At 33.6% G+C, this 17,597-nt stretch overlaps 1 protein-coding gene across 1 annotated transcript; it reads right to left on the bottom strand.

The window, feature by feature from the left end:
- Nucleotides 1–2,221: 2,221 nt before the first annotated feature.
- Nucleotides 2,222–12,788, bottom strand: LOC120331444 (uromodulin-like). Its single transcript, XM_039398526.2, has 8 exons — nucleotides 12,550–12,788; nucleotides 10,904–11,100; nucleotides 10,321–10,475; nucleotides 5,730–5,855; nucleotides 5,089–5,214; nucleotides 4,164–4,326; nucleotides 3,321–3,507; nucleotides 2,222–3,173 (listed from the first exon to the last, which is right to left on the bottom strand). Exons 1-8 carry the CDS (start codon nucleotides 12,737–12,739, stop codon nucleotides 2,914–2,916), a joined length of 1,404 nt encoding a protein of 467 aa, XP_039254460.2. The 5' UTR covers nucleotides 12,740–12,788; the 3' UTR covers nucleotides 2,222–2,913.
- Nucleotides 12,789–17,597: the final 4,809 nt, after the last annotated feature.

Here is a 17,597-nt window from a genome sequence, read left to right as displayed (position 1 = left end):
GAAGCAGAATTACCTCCAAACACTAGAACCGTAAAATAATTTATCGCATCATCCTAAACATTTTTGGTAATTCATATGCGTTTTTTTCGTACTCTAACCGAGTGCCATAAAAAGTCCGTGATAGAAGTGCTGCATAAGTAAAGCCCAAAACTACACCAACACCAGCTTATAAGATTTGTTTCAGAAGTTTCTTATAGATACAATCGTGAATTGAATATCTGTGACCCACTCTCTTCTGTTCCGCGATAAAATTGTAGTTTTTGACCCATTCATTGAAAAAGGTTCGCCATCTCTGGCCTATGCTGTCGCACAATATTCAGTCCATGACAACGACGAGAATTTAAAATGTATTTCTATTTTAATTTAATTGCGTTCATGGTAACTAGCGGCTGCGTCGACTTACGGAAGATTAAAGCGTTACTTCTTTAAAATATCACGACAATCTGCGAACATAACAATGTGAGAATATATCGCCCGATTATAATTAGTTTTGATATATATATACATATTGTTTGCGATCTTGCGAATTTGTTATTGCCTCAAGAAAAATCCTACTATCTGCTATAAATTTTCAGAAAGTACAGCTTGATTTAGTACTTATTAAAAATATATTTAAAATATATTAGTAAATTAAAAATACATTCATCGCCTTGCTTTATTATTAATTTAATTGTGATCATTTTAATCTGCGGTTGTGTTGACGAAATAAAAGCAATACTACTCAGAAAATATCATGACAATCCGTGGACACAAAAATGCGATTACGTTTTGTTTTGATTCGTATTTTTGTGAATTCGACAAATCTGAGTTAATCGTACATCACTTACGGCGCTCCAGCGCTGTAGCCTACGTACCAATGTGAAGGCGGTAATGCAAAGAATTCTGAGGGAAAATGCACCGGTACGTATACTTCGGGGGCACCCGAAATTTTGCGATTTGCAATGTCTAAAAAAAGCGTTTTTAATTGGTCACGGACAATCATAAAATAAAACTTATGCTATTCTCCGTTTTATTTTCCTTATTTTGTATTGCCGCTTTTCAAGATAGAAAATTTGGGTTGACACCTACAAGGAAAAAAATTTATTCCTCGTTGTTTGAACTCGCGGGAAACACCAAGTGAGATGTGAAATCCAATCGTTTGATTAAGCGACGCGCAAGTGACCTGTCGCGCCACTTGTTACCAATATTTGAATAGAAATTGCTATTCGAATAGTAAAATTTTTGAATATATATATGCCCAGCACTACTCAGTAACCGATAATTATTGACTCAATTAATGTTATGTGAATAAACTTGCTTTTTATGTTTTGTGTAAATTCTAACGTGAATCGTCACTTGGCTGATAATTAAGTTTCGCAAAAACGTTTGCGGCCCGCAGTGAATTTCTGGCTCGTTGCGGACTCATTCGAGTCTGAGACCGCGGACTCGGGTTGGGAAACACTGCCTTATACTATACCTGTACTAACTTCGAGAATAATTCTGGGGAAAAAAAATATCGATCTTGTGAATTAAATACGTAAGAGTGGAATGTTTGTATTATTATGAATTAAATCATCAAACTAACAAAGAACGTGCTGTCCGGGGCGGCCCCTCCCCCATATGCACGCCCCTGATTACAAGACAACGGTTTTAAATCGGATCTGATCGGATGTACCGGTAGCTAAAGATGGGGAAATTAACAAAACGGAAGTTTTTTGGAAGCAGCACCCCTGACGCCGGGGTGAAATGTCTTTCCAAGTTCCCATCTTTACTCCAGGATAACACATTCTGACGGCGAGAGCGAGTCTGCATGTTCCATTACGACCAGTAGATTGGAGTTTTAATTTGATAGACTGTTTGCTTAATATATAACTTGATTTCTATCGAGTCCTCTTCTATGTCTCCAATTTATGCGTGAATATCAAACAGTAGGCTCACCTAGTTCTTGTTCCAATTAAGTGTCACACATCAATTCCATGCATCTGAAACAAATAACTGGCTAACTAGTTCGATACTCGACATATATTGGTGATCAGACGAGCGGCCGTGGTTCGCCGTCTTATCGGCTTACCTTTCCGCCGGATAAATATGGAAATCCTACCCAATCCTTGCATCTTGTTTATGGATGTTCAATAGGTATTATTTTTGGACACCGCCTGCTTTTCTAAATCAAGAACATTGATCTAAATGTATTTTATGTCTTTCTATGTTCCCCATCATTTACTATAGTATATAACATCACTCTTTTCAAATCATACTATATTTAAATAAAATAATGATAAAAAAGTTTAATAAAAGAAATCCTCAGGAAATAAGAAGTATTCAACTATCACTGAAATTCTCCTACGTTAAAATTGAAATTTGGCAAAACAAAGCATTAGGTACAATAAAGTATGATTTGGGAGTTTCAACATGTATATGTATTACAAGGTTGATTAGTCAAGAATATATTGTGAAATACTATCACTAATCAAGAGAGTCACCATGCTACGATTCAATGCTCTTATTGGAAATAAAATTAAACCTGGAATTTGGCAAATATAAGTATACATCAAAGAAACTTGATTAAGTGTGATTTTTAGTGAGGTGAAAAATATGTATAACAGGTCGATTCGAAATATGCAATAATCTGTTTGTTAGTTTGTTATCAACTAAAATCGTGGAAGCATGAGTTTGCAAATAAAAACACAGTGAATATCATACATTCAAAATTATTGATGGAGTCAGGAAGTTTATTCAGACCTCGTGTTTACTAGCGTCTTCCATATTCGACCAACGCCATTACCATCGCAATATTGATTCATCCGGATTCTGTATTTTTGGGCTTTTTTCAAAAAGCGCGAGTTCCACAATGAATACAAAAAAATGTAGAAATCAGAGATGGAACGAATAATTTATCAGACATTGAAGCAGTTTCCAAACTAGGCTCACATTTTATTGCGATGTGTTACTTCCCCTTCTATCCGGAGCCGCAATTGTGTTTGGAACAGATATGGGTATCTCAAAGGGAGGGGTATTACTAAGAGTGAATCTTGCTGATAATCGACATCTGGCTGCGGCCTGGTCTTTCCAGTACTGTGACGTTTTTTCTTCCTCTCTTTTCCTCGTTTTTCTATAAACTGCTATTGCAACAGCAATAATTGAAATAAAGCAAATTGCTGATAATCCACCAACAACAGCAAACACTGCAATTCCTAAAAAAAATTGTCACAATAAGTTGGTTATATATAGATTTCATTTTATTCAATGTCTCAAGTGCTTATTAAGAAATAAAAACGTATTAGTCGCGAAAATCGAGTTACCCAACTAATATGATTTCACATTTAATTTACTTGACTTACTCGATAGCCCCAAAATCTTCGATTCGCTGACATCGTTTGGCGATTCCGATGTTACTTCTACTTCAGCAAGACTTGATGGGATTTCAGGAACATCCCTCCCTATATTAATTGGACCCAAGGATAATAGTCCACTTCCCGGAGATTCCACTTCTCTGCGTTCTCGCTGATTGTTCGAATCGGGGCATGTCTGGTAAGAAAAGGATTGCAATAAATATATATATATATTATTTGATATAATGACAAATATAAATCGAGCAATAGACTTTGAATTGAACGGATACACATAATAAAGCGCAACATCTGGCTCTAAATCACAAAAAATGAAGGATATTTCACGCTAATATATATGTATATATGACATCACTTTGAATTGAGAAATCGCCTTTTGCAACAATTGCTAACAATTTACCGGTCAGGATTGGATTATACATATTTATTCCGGGGAAAGAAAAGTCGAGAACATGGCCTAATCATATGGCATACCACGGCGTCTGGTCCGGTTACCAATCCACTTCGTGCATGGTATTAGTAAGTCGATTATTTGTTTCTGACGCATGAACATACTATGGTGGAGGAAGCTGAAACCGACCAGGGATTACGTTAACCACCTTACGACGGTTAGAAGTCTAGCAACCATCTCGCAAATAATCATTTCCCACGATATTTGAACCGGCGAAACCGGTAATCAGGGGTGCGATGACAAGCGAATTCCTAACGCTTTGCACAATGCTAAAAATTTGAAAAAATTCGCGAAAATGTCTTTGGTAACAATGTACTTTTATTTAATCCCGTTTCAAGCCAACGTTTAATGATACATATGATTTTAAATCAACTGTTTGGTACCTTTTCACAATCCTCTTCAGCGAAGCATACTTTAACATGACAGTGAATGAAAACTTCAGGACCAACTAAGAAACGAAAAACATTAGATTCCCATAACACATGCTGCTGATCGCCGTTATTTTGTAATTTAACTTCAGCTCGAACCCCTTCTTCTGACGGACAACTGAAAAGAAAGTGAAGGAATAAAGCTATTGCATAATTGATTGACTTGCTGAGAAATAAAAACAAATCATTTCACATACCCAACCTTTTGTCAGTGAATGTTGGCACATGTAAATGGGCAATTAACACTTCATCGCGCCCAAAATTATTTAGTATAGCTACACTCACAAAAATAGAGGAGCAAGATGCTATGTTAAAAGTAATGTCACTTCAATATTTTAGAGGGGTTCCCAACCTTTTTTGTGTTAAGTACCACCGAGTCATGGAACAATCAACCCAAACCGAAGTAATCAGACACCAAACAAAGTTGTGATATATTGGCTAACAATTTTTAATTGTATTTATTTCATGTATACTTTAATGTTGTATACTTTGGTTTGAATTAGCATATCACTTACTGCAATGCTTGCAGCACATTGTCTTTTAAGATTTTACAGTTTAGCTGCGAAGCCGTGGATTTCACATTGTTGCGTCACAACAATGCAAGATCGGGTAAAATCTACGCTAAGTTTCAATTGCCACGCATTTTCTGCTGGTACTAAAGAATATTGAAAATAGCAGCACATGAAAACTCAACTGCCATCCAAGTACCCCTGGAAATTTTCAAGAAAACCCTTAAATTTTAACCGCATGCGAATCTCAATTCGAACCTAGAGAACTAGGCCTAAGTCAAATACCCCTTGAGCGAACAGAGAGAATTAATGAATTTACGTGCCCAACACAGATCTACGTGATGGAGGCTATTTGGTATAACAATACTCACAATTCGTCAATAAGAGTAAATGTCAAATCTTCATCTCTCGGAAATTCAACCGCCGTTCCCCAGCATTTATATATTTGCATTCGACTGTTGGTAGGACCTCGCAGTAGTTGAACTTTGACCCGTAGTCTATAAATACAGCACAAGAAATAATGATGGTGTTTCATCTCATTTTCTGTTTGATATATATGCGCGATTTTAAATATTCTTCTGTAACTAAGGTATAAATCGAACAACTAATGTTTCATTTCGTTGTTTGCAACTGTTTTGTTGTTTGTTATTATTTTCAGGTGTCAGTTTAATAACTTGGAATATATGTAAACTTTACCAAACCCAGTTCGTTAAACCGCGGGCAGAACAACAAATAAGAGCTTAAATATTTGAACACTAATGTCAAATAACCACCGCAGTGTGGGCAATTTCAGTCAAGTGTTCAAGAATTGTAGCAAACGCCATATGAAGGTATGTGCCGAACTATAAGAAAACATGGGAATTTGTGGTGAATTAACGGGCTTCGTTACCATCAAAAAAGCGACTTTTCCCATCTTCAAGTAGGCTTACTGATATTAAAATCCATTGGTTTATTAGATGATGTTAAAACAATATTTTAGAGAAGGCTACAAAGAACAGTTCGGTAAACATACTTGTCTGTTATATGAAGTTTTGGCGTTGTATCGTATAGTTTCTTGTAATCTTGATCTCGATATAAGAACATAGCTGCTTCGAATACGCCATATCCCGTTTTGTTGCCAAGAAACACAGTAACTGGACTGAAATAAAGAGAAATAAATCACTTAATAAAAGTTGTTTCGTGGATTTTGAAATTTGAAAACGTTATTTCTTGTTGCTGGTATTAATGATTATATCATTATATATCATTTTTATCGATTGTCAGAATGAGTGTAAGCTCCCAAATGAACAATATTTCCGAAATTGGCAATACTTGTGCAAAATCAACAAAACCCTTTGGTAATATAATCTATTTGTAAATAGATTTGAAGAACTGAATTAATCATATTTGAGGTATAGCGTTAATTTCTTACATATTTTTCAAACATAAGAAATCTTTTTTAAATCGAGGATAATTAATAGATACCCACCAAAAGGAACATTTTACCAATGTATATACCAAATGCGTAGGAGTTAATATTTCAGGTTATACGAAAAAGATATGACATTATTGGCCAAAGTACAGAGTATGCCACATCGACTGGGGAGCTATTTTATTGAATATACCCCCGACGAAATGTGCATTCTTTCTAGCACACGCCATGTACACGAGATAGAAAATTGACTAATGTTTCGGAAGTCTTTATAAAAGTGTAAAATGAGATTTTAAGTATAATGATACGAAACCCGAGTTCTCAAATAGCAATACATAATTCAAGCTGTGTATTAGTGTTTATCGCCAAGGTAAGTTTCAACAGCTAATCGCATTTGTCAGTATTATATATACGTATATTGTGTCAGCTTCTGTCGTATTGAACGCAAAATTTAGATATCGTGACATGTGATTTTAATAAACTATAAAAACCAACACAAGTTTTAAATTTTACTAAATACAACTTATAACATCTCAAGCAAATTGAAATATTATTTAATAAATTCAACTCTGTTCTGTTTGGAGATAGTTCATGTCCTGCTAAACGAAAGTTATCCTTCTTATATTGAGGATTTATCACCCTAATTCAGGAAATGGTATGTTGTTATTATCGGTCTGTTATTGAGTTCTATGAACACGAAAGTTGACGTTAAATTACGTGGCTTAATTGAACATCGATTTAATGGAACGTTTTCTAATCCTTTTAGAAGGCGCCATAAGATGGTATTGACGTTGTTAGTGCTTGTCAATGAAATCCTATTGAACATGAAAGTATAAAGATATCGCCGACAAGGTTTAGTTCATTTACGACACATACTCAGCAACAAATTCTTGAATGATGCAGTTAAACATGGTTACGTGGAGGCAATAAAAAGATTACACTGTGATTAATCCCAGGCTAAGTCTTTGACTTCTCGCATATGCACGGAAGTGGATCTAATATGAACCAACCGTGCCTTTATTGTACGTTTTAAGCACGCAAAAACTTGACTGAAGCGTTGGAATGGTTGTACTGAAACGAAATATTTGAGCGAGCTCACGACAAATGCACATAAAACATAATTTAGCGTTGTATGGAGCCAAAATATTAGTTGATATTATGATTTTTTTGTTATTCAAGTTAACTGGTCTGATTGAGAAATTCCGCCTACTTGTGTGGTCAAATCTACTTGTGTTTTTTTTTTACTTGTGGTTACACTTTACGAGACGTATGTTTCACCACGTTGAAAACATGTCTCATCGTCTAATTTAAGTTCAATTTAACGACACTCCAGCAAGAGTAATCCATTTTAGCTTAACGAGGTATATTCACAATTATCTCTTAAACTTCATGTCCAAGTTGGTTTTGACAGTTTACTAGCAATAAAAATTTCAATGAGAAAATGCATGTAACTTGATCCTAGATAGATGCTAATAAAATAATCCATAGATGAAGGCCGTATTCAATATGATGGTGAAATGCTAAGCATGGGACAAAATATTTTCATCAAGATTTCGCGAGACCAGGATTGAAGAAAATAAATTAAATTTGATGATATTCCCGAATCACTAAACTAAGAGACACGAACACCATATCCATATTTCAGGCGCTTGTAAGTTTGCAATCACGTCCATTAGCCATGACATATAAAATTGTGAAAATAACTTCATTTTGATTCAATCATAAAACCTGTTCGTTGATATCAACGTGTACTGAGCAGTGGCATGCTTTCACAGTGATTCTTTTTTAAATTGTTATTACTTTCCCTCGTCTTACTCACAGTTGTTATTACTTTCCCTCTTCGCAGATTTTTGAAAAAGTTTAGGCGATGTTTTACATGACTTTGCTTGGAAAATATTTGAAGATTTTGAGATCTACATATTTCATATACTAATGCCCCGGGGCTTTCGCTTAAAGCTTTTCAAGTGATCTTTTGACTCCCGTTTAGCGGCAATATTGAAAGGTTATCTAATGAGACCTATAATATTACGGATGATGATAGACGGCTTCGAATCCCGTTCTCTAACCATGTGTGGACAATGAAAAGCTTGTCATTTTTTCTATTTAAAAGACTCGAATAGCTCATTATTTTTCACATAGCTTTGATTCAATAAAACGCATTATTGCTCAGTTTAAAATATATGTCATAGGTCAAATTAGACTCTCAAAGCCACCGACACTCTATTTATATTATTGATTTGACCGTTACGGAAATGTAGCTCAGAAATATGATTCAGAATTCCTACATAACTAAAAAAAAACTAAGGACTAAATAATTCGACGAATCGGTTACCTTATAAGGTAAACAAGTAGTCAACTAAAATTTATCAAGAAAAATAGTATGTGATATCGAGTCTTAAGTAGGGCTGGGAATGGTTAACCGGTTAACCGATTTCAGATGGTTTACGGTTACGATTTATTTTATCCGTTAACTGACATCTCAGGTACAAATCATCTTCATACCGTACAATTTCTACAAATATGGTTACGTCATCGCAAATTTATCTCTTGTGGCATTTAACTCAAAAGAATATTTCTAACTGTGTGGGTAAGGACTCAATAAATGTGAAAAATAATGGAAGTACCAAGATTGCTGATTATGGAAATTTGACAATGATGAATTCAGAATCAGTTTTCGGTCGATTTCGAAATATGCCGTTTTTCTGTAGCCTATATATATGATATATATCTAAGTAAAATTTGCACATCGAACACTGATAATTTGTCACATAAATGACGTTTAACAACGGAATCAGGTTTTCTAAAATACTTCCACACGCCCGAACCACGCTGCTTATCTCTTGCAGCAGAGCAATCATGAAACTATCTCGATTCGTGAATAATTTTAATAAGAGATACCGGGATAAGAACACGTGAGATTGCTTTATAAGCATTGTGACGTAACAAGCTGAAATTATAAATTATTACTTCAAACGTCACGCGGCGGTTAATTGGTTAACCGGTTAATTTTACCCGGTTAACGGTTAAAGTGTTTTCCCCGAAATTCCCAGCCCTAGTCTTAAGTATCAAACATAATCAAAATGGAAGATCTTTTTCCTAATTCCTATTTCCATTGTTTTGTTCAATATACAGCGAAACACGCTATGACAAACTTCACCAAAAAAAATAACAGACACCATGATTTTGATTTATATGTATGTGTTATTTTTGGTAAAAATGATGATAAATTTCTGTTTCAATTTTAAATTTGAATCTACTCATATAATTTTTCAAGATAGCAAAACAATTTAGGGAATTTCTATTTTTAAAGCGTCATAATTTGATTCAATTGGTTATTGCGGCCAGACAGGTAATTAAGCCGCAAAAGATGTGTCATGCTCGCGTTTGTTTATTATTATACACCATGTCTCTATTGAGTATTACTTTATGATCTATACATGCCACTCGTGCCTCGATTCAACAGTGTAAAATATGCTTAAAAAACTCCCTGCGGTGTTTATGAATGTAGTTATAATGGTATTTTATCCAAAATATCACGATGGGAAAGATGAAGTAAAAACCTCGTTTGTTATTGAAAAGATGGCAACTTGAATTTTCTGGATTATTCATTTATATTTGAGATCCCTGATTTCTACTTGCGAAATTTGAGGAGATAAAAAGCAAATCGCTAAACATTGTAGTTGTTGAGTGAAACAATTAAATAACAGTGTGCCACATATACTCCTAAAAAGCACAAGAAAGTTAGAGTCAGAATCTCTCTGGGTTCAATTTTTATGAGGTATTGCCTCTTGAGGAGTGACTCTGTTTGGAAAACACGTCTCAAAAACATCACCTTCAAAATTGCTTCGTGTTTATTCGCATGTCAGCAAATGCTTTGGAGCAATTTGTCACATAATTGTAGAAATATCCTAATAAAACTAGATAGCAGTTTCCAAGCTGATTTGGGATTTTATAAGATAATACATTGAGAAGCCTATTATGTTTATTGTGAGTTTATGACTCTAATCACTTATAATAGTCGCGTCTACAGGTATTGATTCACCAGGTGCAATGCAGAATAATTTACATGCTATTCATCGATGTATATTCTGTAAATGCAATCAGAAACTACTTAAAAATACAATTAGGAGACATAAAACATTTATGTAATGCGATTCTCCGTTGATGTATTTTCATGCTAATTCATGCCTACCTTATTTGTGGAACAAAATTCACTCCAACTAACAGTTTCATTGGATAGGTACAAGTCCATGGTATAGTTGCTCTAACAATTGGCACTAAACCGTCGGTTGGTGATGGAGGGCGCAATATATGAACGTTGTTGGAAAAAGTAGCATGTGTATCATTCTGTAAAAGAAAAGAAAGATTAATTGACAAAACAACCGATCATGTCTTGAATTTTGAAATGTATAATTATGGCCGATCATTTTTTATATTTATAAACAAAAATTCTGTGGGATTTTATATAATTTGTCTCATTTTATCTTGAAAGCACTATAAAATATATCAAGTGCCCTTTGACTTCATAAAATTGGAGTTCAAAGGTTAGAATCAATCGCTATCAATAATTTCTTCTTCGTGAAATTGATTTTGTAGTCAGTTTGTGAACTAATAAATGTTTCAGCAGTTTAGTTTTTCTGCTTGAATGTGTTGTCGGATTGCCAGATACTTGTAAAATATATACATATTTAAAGTAGGATTTGGTTTAAATCAAAATCCGATTTTCCATTACTGCAATACTCGGTAATTTTATAAACTAAAAATATATATTGTACCTGTGTGAATTTAGTCCCACACGAAGTTAATCTTCCCTTCTGAGTACATAAAATAATATGAGTTTTATTCTCTTCCACTGACCCATCACATCTTTGTAGAAGAGTGAGTTGTTCTTTCCCTTTCACTCCCCAGTTTTTATTCAACCAAGATTTTGCAAGTGCGACGCACATGCTGCTTGTATAACATTGAAGTTCAACTGCAAAAAATATTCAGATACTAAGCAAAATGAAATGTTTTATTTTTGCATTGAACCTTTTTTCTATTGTAGCAATATAAATATATATATATTTCTGTAATTAAACAACTATATAATCTCGGTATTATTTTAGCATTTTAAGCGCACGGGCTGTTGGTTATTTTGCTTTCGACTTAAATTTGTATCACATCCATTCTATTTATACAAAATCGTTTGTTGAGAAAACTCCCAAAAAAATTAAAGATATATTCTGAATTATATATAAAATATCTGTTTTATACAAGATCCCAGTTTATTTAAAATTCCGATACTATAGCCTATTAGTGCTACGTAGACACCATGAATAAATAGAGAGACTGTCCATTTGCTGCAATCCAGACAAGGCAACAGATTCCAATAATTCCTATGTTAGTTTGAACCATCGTTATTTGTAATAAGTTGAATTTTGCAATTCATAGTCTAATTTGCAATTTATATCTTTAATATTTAATTAACATTATTCTGATTCAGTCTTAATAGATGATAATTTGCCCACGAAAGATATTTTATTTCGCGAACCATGCACGACAACCGATTCAGTTTGACCAAAAGTATTCGATTATTACAATTTTAATCACCGCTTTCAATTTAAGAAGGTATAATCCAGCACGTAAATGCCGGCTGTTGAACAAATAAACATAAACAGTATAATTAAGTGCTCTCAACATCTTCAATTGGTGTATTTAATTTGCAACTACGTCATTCTCACGATATAATTTGAACACCGTGACAATTTCCCAAATTTCAATTTTTTTTTCAATAATTCCTTAATTTTAACATATTTATTTGTAAATTATGTCATATGAACGTGGACAAAATGCGTCAGACTTTAGAACAGTGTAAGAGTAATATTTGTAAAATGCGATCATTTACTTTTGATGACAATTTGAATGTTGTCATTTTCAAATTTTGTGGCATAATTGTGGAATCTTGTTTTTAAATGATCCAAACAAACATGAATTATGAATAATTGTTCAATAAATTGCGGAAGTATTTTTAAAATTGATATCATTTTCACCATACATAGCATTTACAGTTTGTTGTGTTTTTTTTTCTTTCTGAGAAATGATTTTTCGTGTAGAATCAAACAAACACCCCACCGTAGGACAATTCTAGTACACTTTGGAAGGTACCAAATGTATCAGTTAAATATATCTATGAAACGAGTTTCTGTTTGTGTTTTGTCTACATCATTAAAATATAAAGCCGAATAAATCGTTCGTTGAAAATATAATAACATGATAACTAGAAAACTTGAAGGCATTTTCGCAAAAAAGTGTTTAAAATTCTGGTGTTGTTTGTATATGGTAATCTATATACTGGAATTCCACTAAACCATGTGGCAACTACATTTATAGTTCAGTACATTTTGATCTGCAGAGTGAAAATTCAAAAAATCAGATAGCGTACCATGTTGTGTCGATGGAGAAAAATCTTTCAATCTTTCATCAATTTCTTCTTCTTCCTCTTCTTCTAAATCCAATCCTCGAAGAAATTCATGTTCATCTGCTCGTGCCAGGAAGACGACAAAAAACGAAACTAACACAAGACGGAGTGACGTAATTCCAAGGGTACCACGACGTAATTCAACAACAGCCATAGCCTAGTTTAATTACTAGTTATTGAGGCCTAACGTACGTCGATCCCAACTGTAATTACACAAATAGAAGCAATTTTCAAGTAACAAACAACATAATCCTTTTGCATGTCACGACGTAAAAATGCGACGTCAGGCACTGTAGTGCTCAAGAACGGTTAATTGCCTATGCTCTCTTTTTATTTGTTTCTTTGATTCGTTTTCTATGTTTATCAAAGGGTGTTCTAGATTCGATGACCGAGCAATCCGTTATTCACGACACCAGTCATTTTGATATAAGAACTTTAATGTTGGATGTTTTTTTACTGAAGTGACAAATAAAATAACTCTAACTTTGAAATTCAAACGTAATAACTTACACAATAATTCAACACATTCATTGTGTTAGCTTTGTAACTTTCCTAAATTGACACGATTGTAAGGACAAATGATCGTCCACACTATCCTAGGAACTCTATGAAAACTGTTAAACGAACCAGCCATAGTTGATTTTATTTTAGTAATACGCACATTTTCTACCGTTAAATGTAAGTGCTGTAAGTGTAAGTTCTTTTTGACTTACACACCCAGTTGCTATGATGGTATACTTAGATACATATTATCTGCTAAAAACTGAAATACAGTGACCTAACGTAGTTTACATTACTAAACTAGCTTTCAATGTACAAAAAATGCTCTCTCTATCATGAACTCTATGCTTCGTTTTTTTTTTCATAAAAACTGCCTTTTCATTCCCATTTTAACATTAAGTAAATAATAAAAGAATTTTATATTATTCATACAACTGAAATACAATTCGCAAGGCTCCAGGCTATAAAATTAAAATAAAAAGTCAAAGATGAAATTTGAACTTCCCACGTCCAACCACAAACATATCCGCACAAATAAAATCGAAGCTTACGGTTGAAGGTAATAGTATTATCTACAAGCAAAGGTGCGGTTATTTTATGTTTGTTATGGTGTCAAAATAACACTATATACTGAGAATATTTTCTCTTGTTCAATTTAAAGTGCATTTTTGTCAAGGTTGCATGCCAAAAATGAGTTTATGAGCTTAGTCCGTGGGTCTACGTTTAAGTTCAAGTTTGATTTTGAAATGAGCAACCGAATTTTTTTTGTTTGTATCGCTATCGCCAAATTCGTATATTGCGATAACACATGACAGCAAAATGATTTCAACTCAAACTTCATTTTAGCTTCTATGTGAGTCCACTTACAAATCATATTTTTGGCTATTTTTGGAAAATAACATCGGCATTATTTTGTCGATGTTTAATTCTGCTTTGTTGATCCACTAAATAGGAATGCAATAAATACGTATAAAGTGGACCATATGATTAAAATGTAGCATTTAACATCTCTTTCTTAAAGTTTTTTAGAAAGTTTCTAGCGCGACATCCTTCTTTTTATTCGTTATCTGATGAATTAATTTGCCGTGAGAAGAAACTGATGAGAGATTTTTAAAATTTTGGCTTTGTGCCACCGTGCGGAGATAAAAAGATATGGAAGTTAGAACACGATTTTTTGTTTATCTAAACTATTTTCATAGACTTCTCGTTTTATCGAGGGATTAAATTTGATTGATAGTATCTGTGATATTATTCTAGTTTCCTTCATAATAAATTTTTTTTATTTTTGATTAAAAATAAATATTCCCTACATTTTTAGTTATGAAAGCATTGCCCGTTTCTTCGAATTGTCACTTGTGTATGCTCAAGGATATATTTGGTCACATATTGTTATTCGAAAAATATCATTTTAGCATGTTTTCTGTCATTTGAAAACTGATAAAAATTGTATAAAGAATCTTCCCATTACGCGACTTTTCAAATTTAACTATTTTTCTAACAACGAAGGTCATAACGGAAAATTCTTTCAATATCAAAAACCTATCATCGTATCGGGATATCTGCGGCAATGCGGTGACCAGTTCTCGGGAAAAATGCCCTCGGGGCCCGGTGAGATGAGCACAGATATACGATTCTTACAACACCCTCATTGATTTTATACACAGAGAAAAATGGAAAAAACGGAAATTTTATTTTTAATAATACCATCAAATACCTATTTCATTTAGTACACCTTATTACAAACGTCGATTTAGGGAAGTGGTCCGTACCAATCAGTCACAGCGATAAAGGCTAAAAAGTAAAAACTCACAAAGCCGCTTATAGGATTGGCAGTACAACGCTACAACTATATATACAGAACAAATGCAGCAATATTACGAATCACACTTATTTTATATACCGATTGAACTTGTCTTATTTTATTTCTTATAATTTACAAACAAGCAATGTATTCATACCATTCATTTTAAACAAAAAAATTATAATCTCACATTCTTTTTTTTATAAAAATTGGATATAAACATTTATTATTTACATCTTAAAAATTAGTACTCAAAATATTTCATAATGGTTTCAGCAATTCCATTTGCACATTTTATTACTCATCTGCTATCCTTATGTTTATGCTACTCTTTAAACACGGTAAAAACCATGGATATTCATATACTGACGAATTATAAAGCTTACAATTAAAATTTATCATTCGAAGTAATTCCAAAACCTCAATATGTTTTTTTTTATCTTACCTACCTAATCTATACTTCAGTAACATTTCTCCACATTGCAGTACATCAATAGTATTCTTTTCTAAGAATAGTTCGACAGCAAAACAAATACGTATATCCCAACTGCTACCACGAATGAAAATATTCACGTAAACATTTCGCTGAATGGAGGCTTTCTAATTTTTATTAAATAAAATAATTATTCTTGCTATTATATGAGCAAACCAGTTTTTAGTATCCCTTCGATTTCAGAAATTCAACATATAAATACTTTGTTTGATGAAGATCTAAGACCTATAAATAAGACATTTTTTGATTGAATAACATAAACTTCCCCGAAGTTTTATGATGAATTTAAAAATAATATTATTCTAAAAGTTGTCGAAATTTTTTGCTCCGTGTTAATTTCAAGTAATATACTGTGACATAATGGAATGCGGTAATCGGATACACATTCAACTGAAAACATTTCGGAACATATTCATGTCTTTAATAATTCAAATTGCACATATTATTCGTTCGGTAATATTCTCATTTCAGATTATATAAATCGTCTATCATCCTTATAATGTTAGACTAAAAATTCATACTCAATGACAATCACAACTGTTGTCAAACCGTTCTTGATAGCGTGGATATACCCCCTGCCGTTTTTCTCTTCTGCCGCTCGCGGGAAATTTCCTCTACACGAAAATCAATTTTACGGCTTGACAATGAAATTGCTTGCTATTAAGTGATTTATTGCCATTCAAACTGTTGCAATTAAAATACCAGAGGAGCGATGCGTCAATGAAAAACGTTTGATTATACATCGGATGATCCAAACTAGAGACAGCTCTAATTTCAATGAAACATCTTCAACCCGCAGATAGACCTTAGCTTTTTTTTCATGTTGTCCTCAAACTTTGGGGGCTGAAAACTTAAAAACCTGTAAATGTATTTTATTTGGTTTCCGTCATCATATTTTCGAACAGGATTTTCAAACTTAGCCCAAAGAAGAAGAAAAAACGCTAAGGCGTCATATTGGGCAGTTCATAAGTTTCATATCACACTTTAACGTTTCTTCTGGCCAAAATCAGACTTCCTCGGGCAAACGGTTTACAACAATAAAAATAAAGGACAAAATCACAGCTTTTCGTACGGGTTGCGTATGTGAGTAACTCAGACAGTTGATCGTTTTCAGAAGATTGTAAATTATGCTTAGATTTATATCTAAAACGTAGTAATATCACTGTTCATATCAATATGAAATACTAAAAATCAACCTGGGTTTATAGGATTTGGCCTTTGGTGTGGAGAATAGATCACAGTAATTTCATAATTTCTTACGTTACACCCGAATGCGTTTATATTTGACAATTAGTTACCTCAGTATTCTACGAGTAGTTCAATTGCCCGGCGTGCATTTCTCTCCAAAACATCTAACCACCGACTGACTGTCTGACTGACTTTAACCACAACTATTTACATGTGCAAGGCGATTAAGATTGCAAAAATGGCAGATGCCAGATTGCCAAAATTTTTGATGATCGCTAATATCCTGCTGTAATATGAACGCGCTAAAGACATCCAATCATTATGATTGCCTGGGGTGATTTTCTTCACTACGCACATGGTGATGTAAAGATTTATGACAGCATTTAATATTTCCATATAACGACGGGATAAAAAGTATTTGTATTGATGACCTAGGTCCTAGGATGATATACTAATGAATTGTTACTTTTATCTTCGATTTTTTAATCCCCGATGATTGTCCGGTGATAATATTACAAACTTACTCTTTATTACTGTTGACCATTCTAACTGGGCGCGTGTCACATAAAGCATTATAATTTGTGTTATTAATCTCACTAATTATTTATAATGCATTGTTATATTTTACCCTTGTGACGTCATTATCAAAAGATGTATCGAGGGAGACATCTTCGTTTATTGCTACAGGGCGTTCCCACAAACAGATAGTTGTTTGTTGTTGTTTACTCCAGGAAATTCAAGGGATAATCACATAACTGCATGATATTTATACGGCGATTTCAAGAAATGAAAACGCAACGCAGTGTCTCACGTACTTTCCAATTTTGGACACGACGTGTACAAATGATTCGTTTTGTTATTGAACATGAAATGTACATATTGATCGTTTTGTTATAATGCTGTCGTTGTTTTTTGAAAATCTTCGGGGTTAAAGATTAATTAAAAAATTGCGCACTTTGTGGGGGCTCCTCATTCACGTTAGTGGTCAGGTGAAGGAGCAAAGACTGCGGTACCGGTAGATGGCGGTAG

The sequence above is a fragment of the Styela clava genome, chromosome 6, assembly GCF_964204865.1.
Source record: "Styela clava chromosome 6, kaStyClav1.hap1.2, whole genome shotgun sequence".
Lineage (NCBI taxonomy): Eukaryota > Metazoa > Chordata > Ascidiacea > Stolidobranchia > Styelidae > Styela > Styela clava.
The sequence above is the reverse complement of the archived record's forward strand: the minus strand, read 5'-3'. Positions and strand labels throughout refer to the sequence as shown.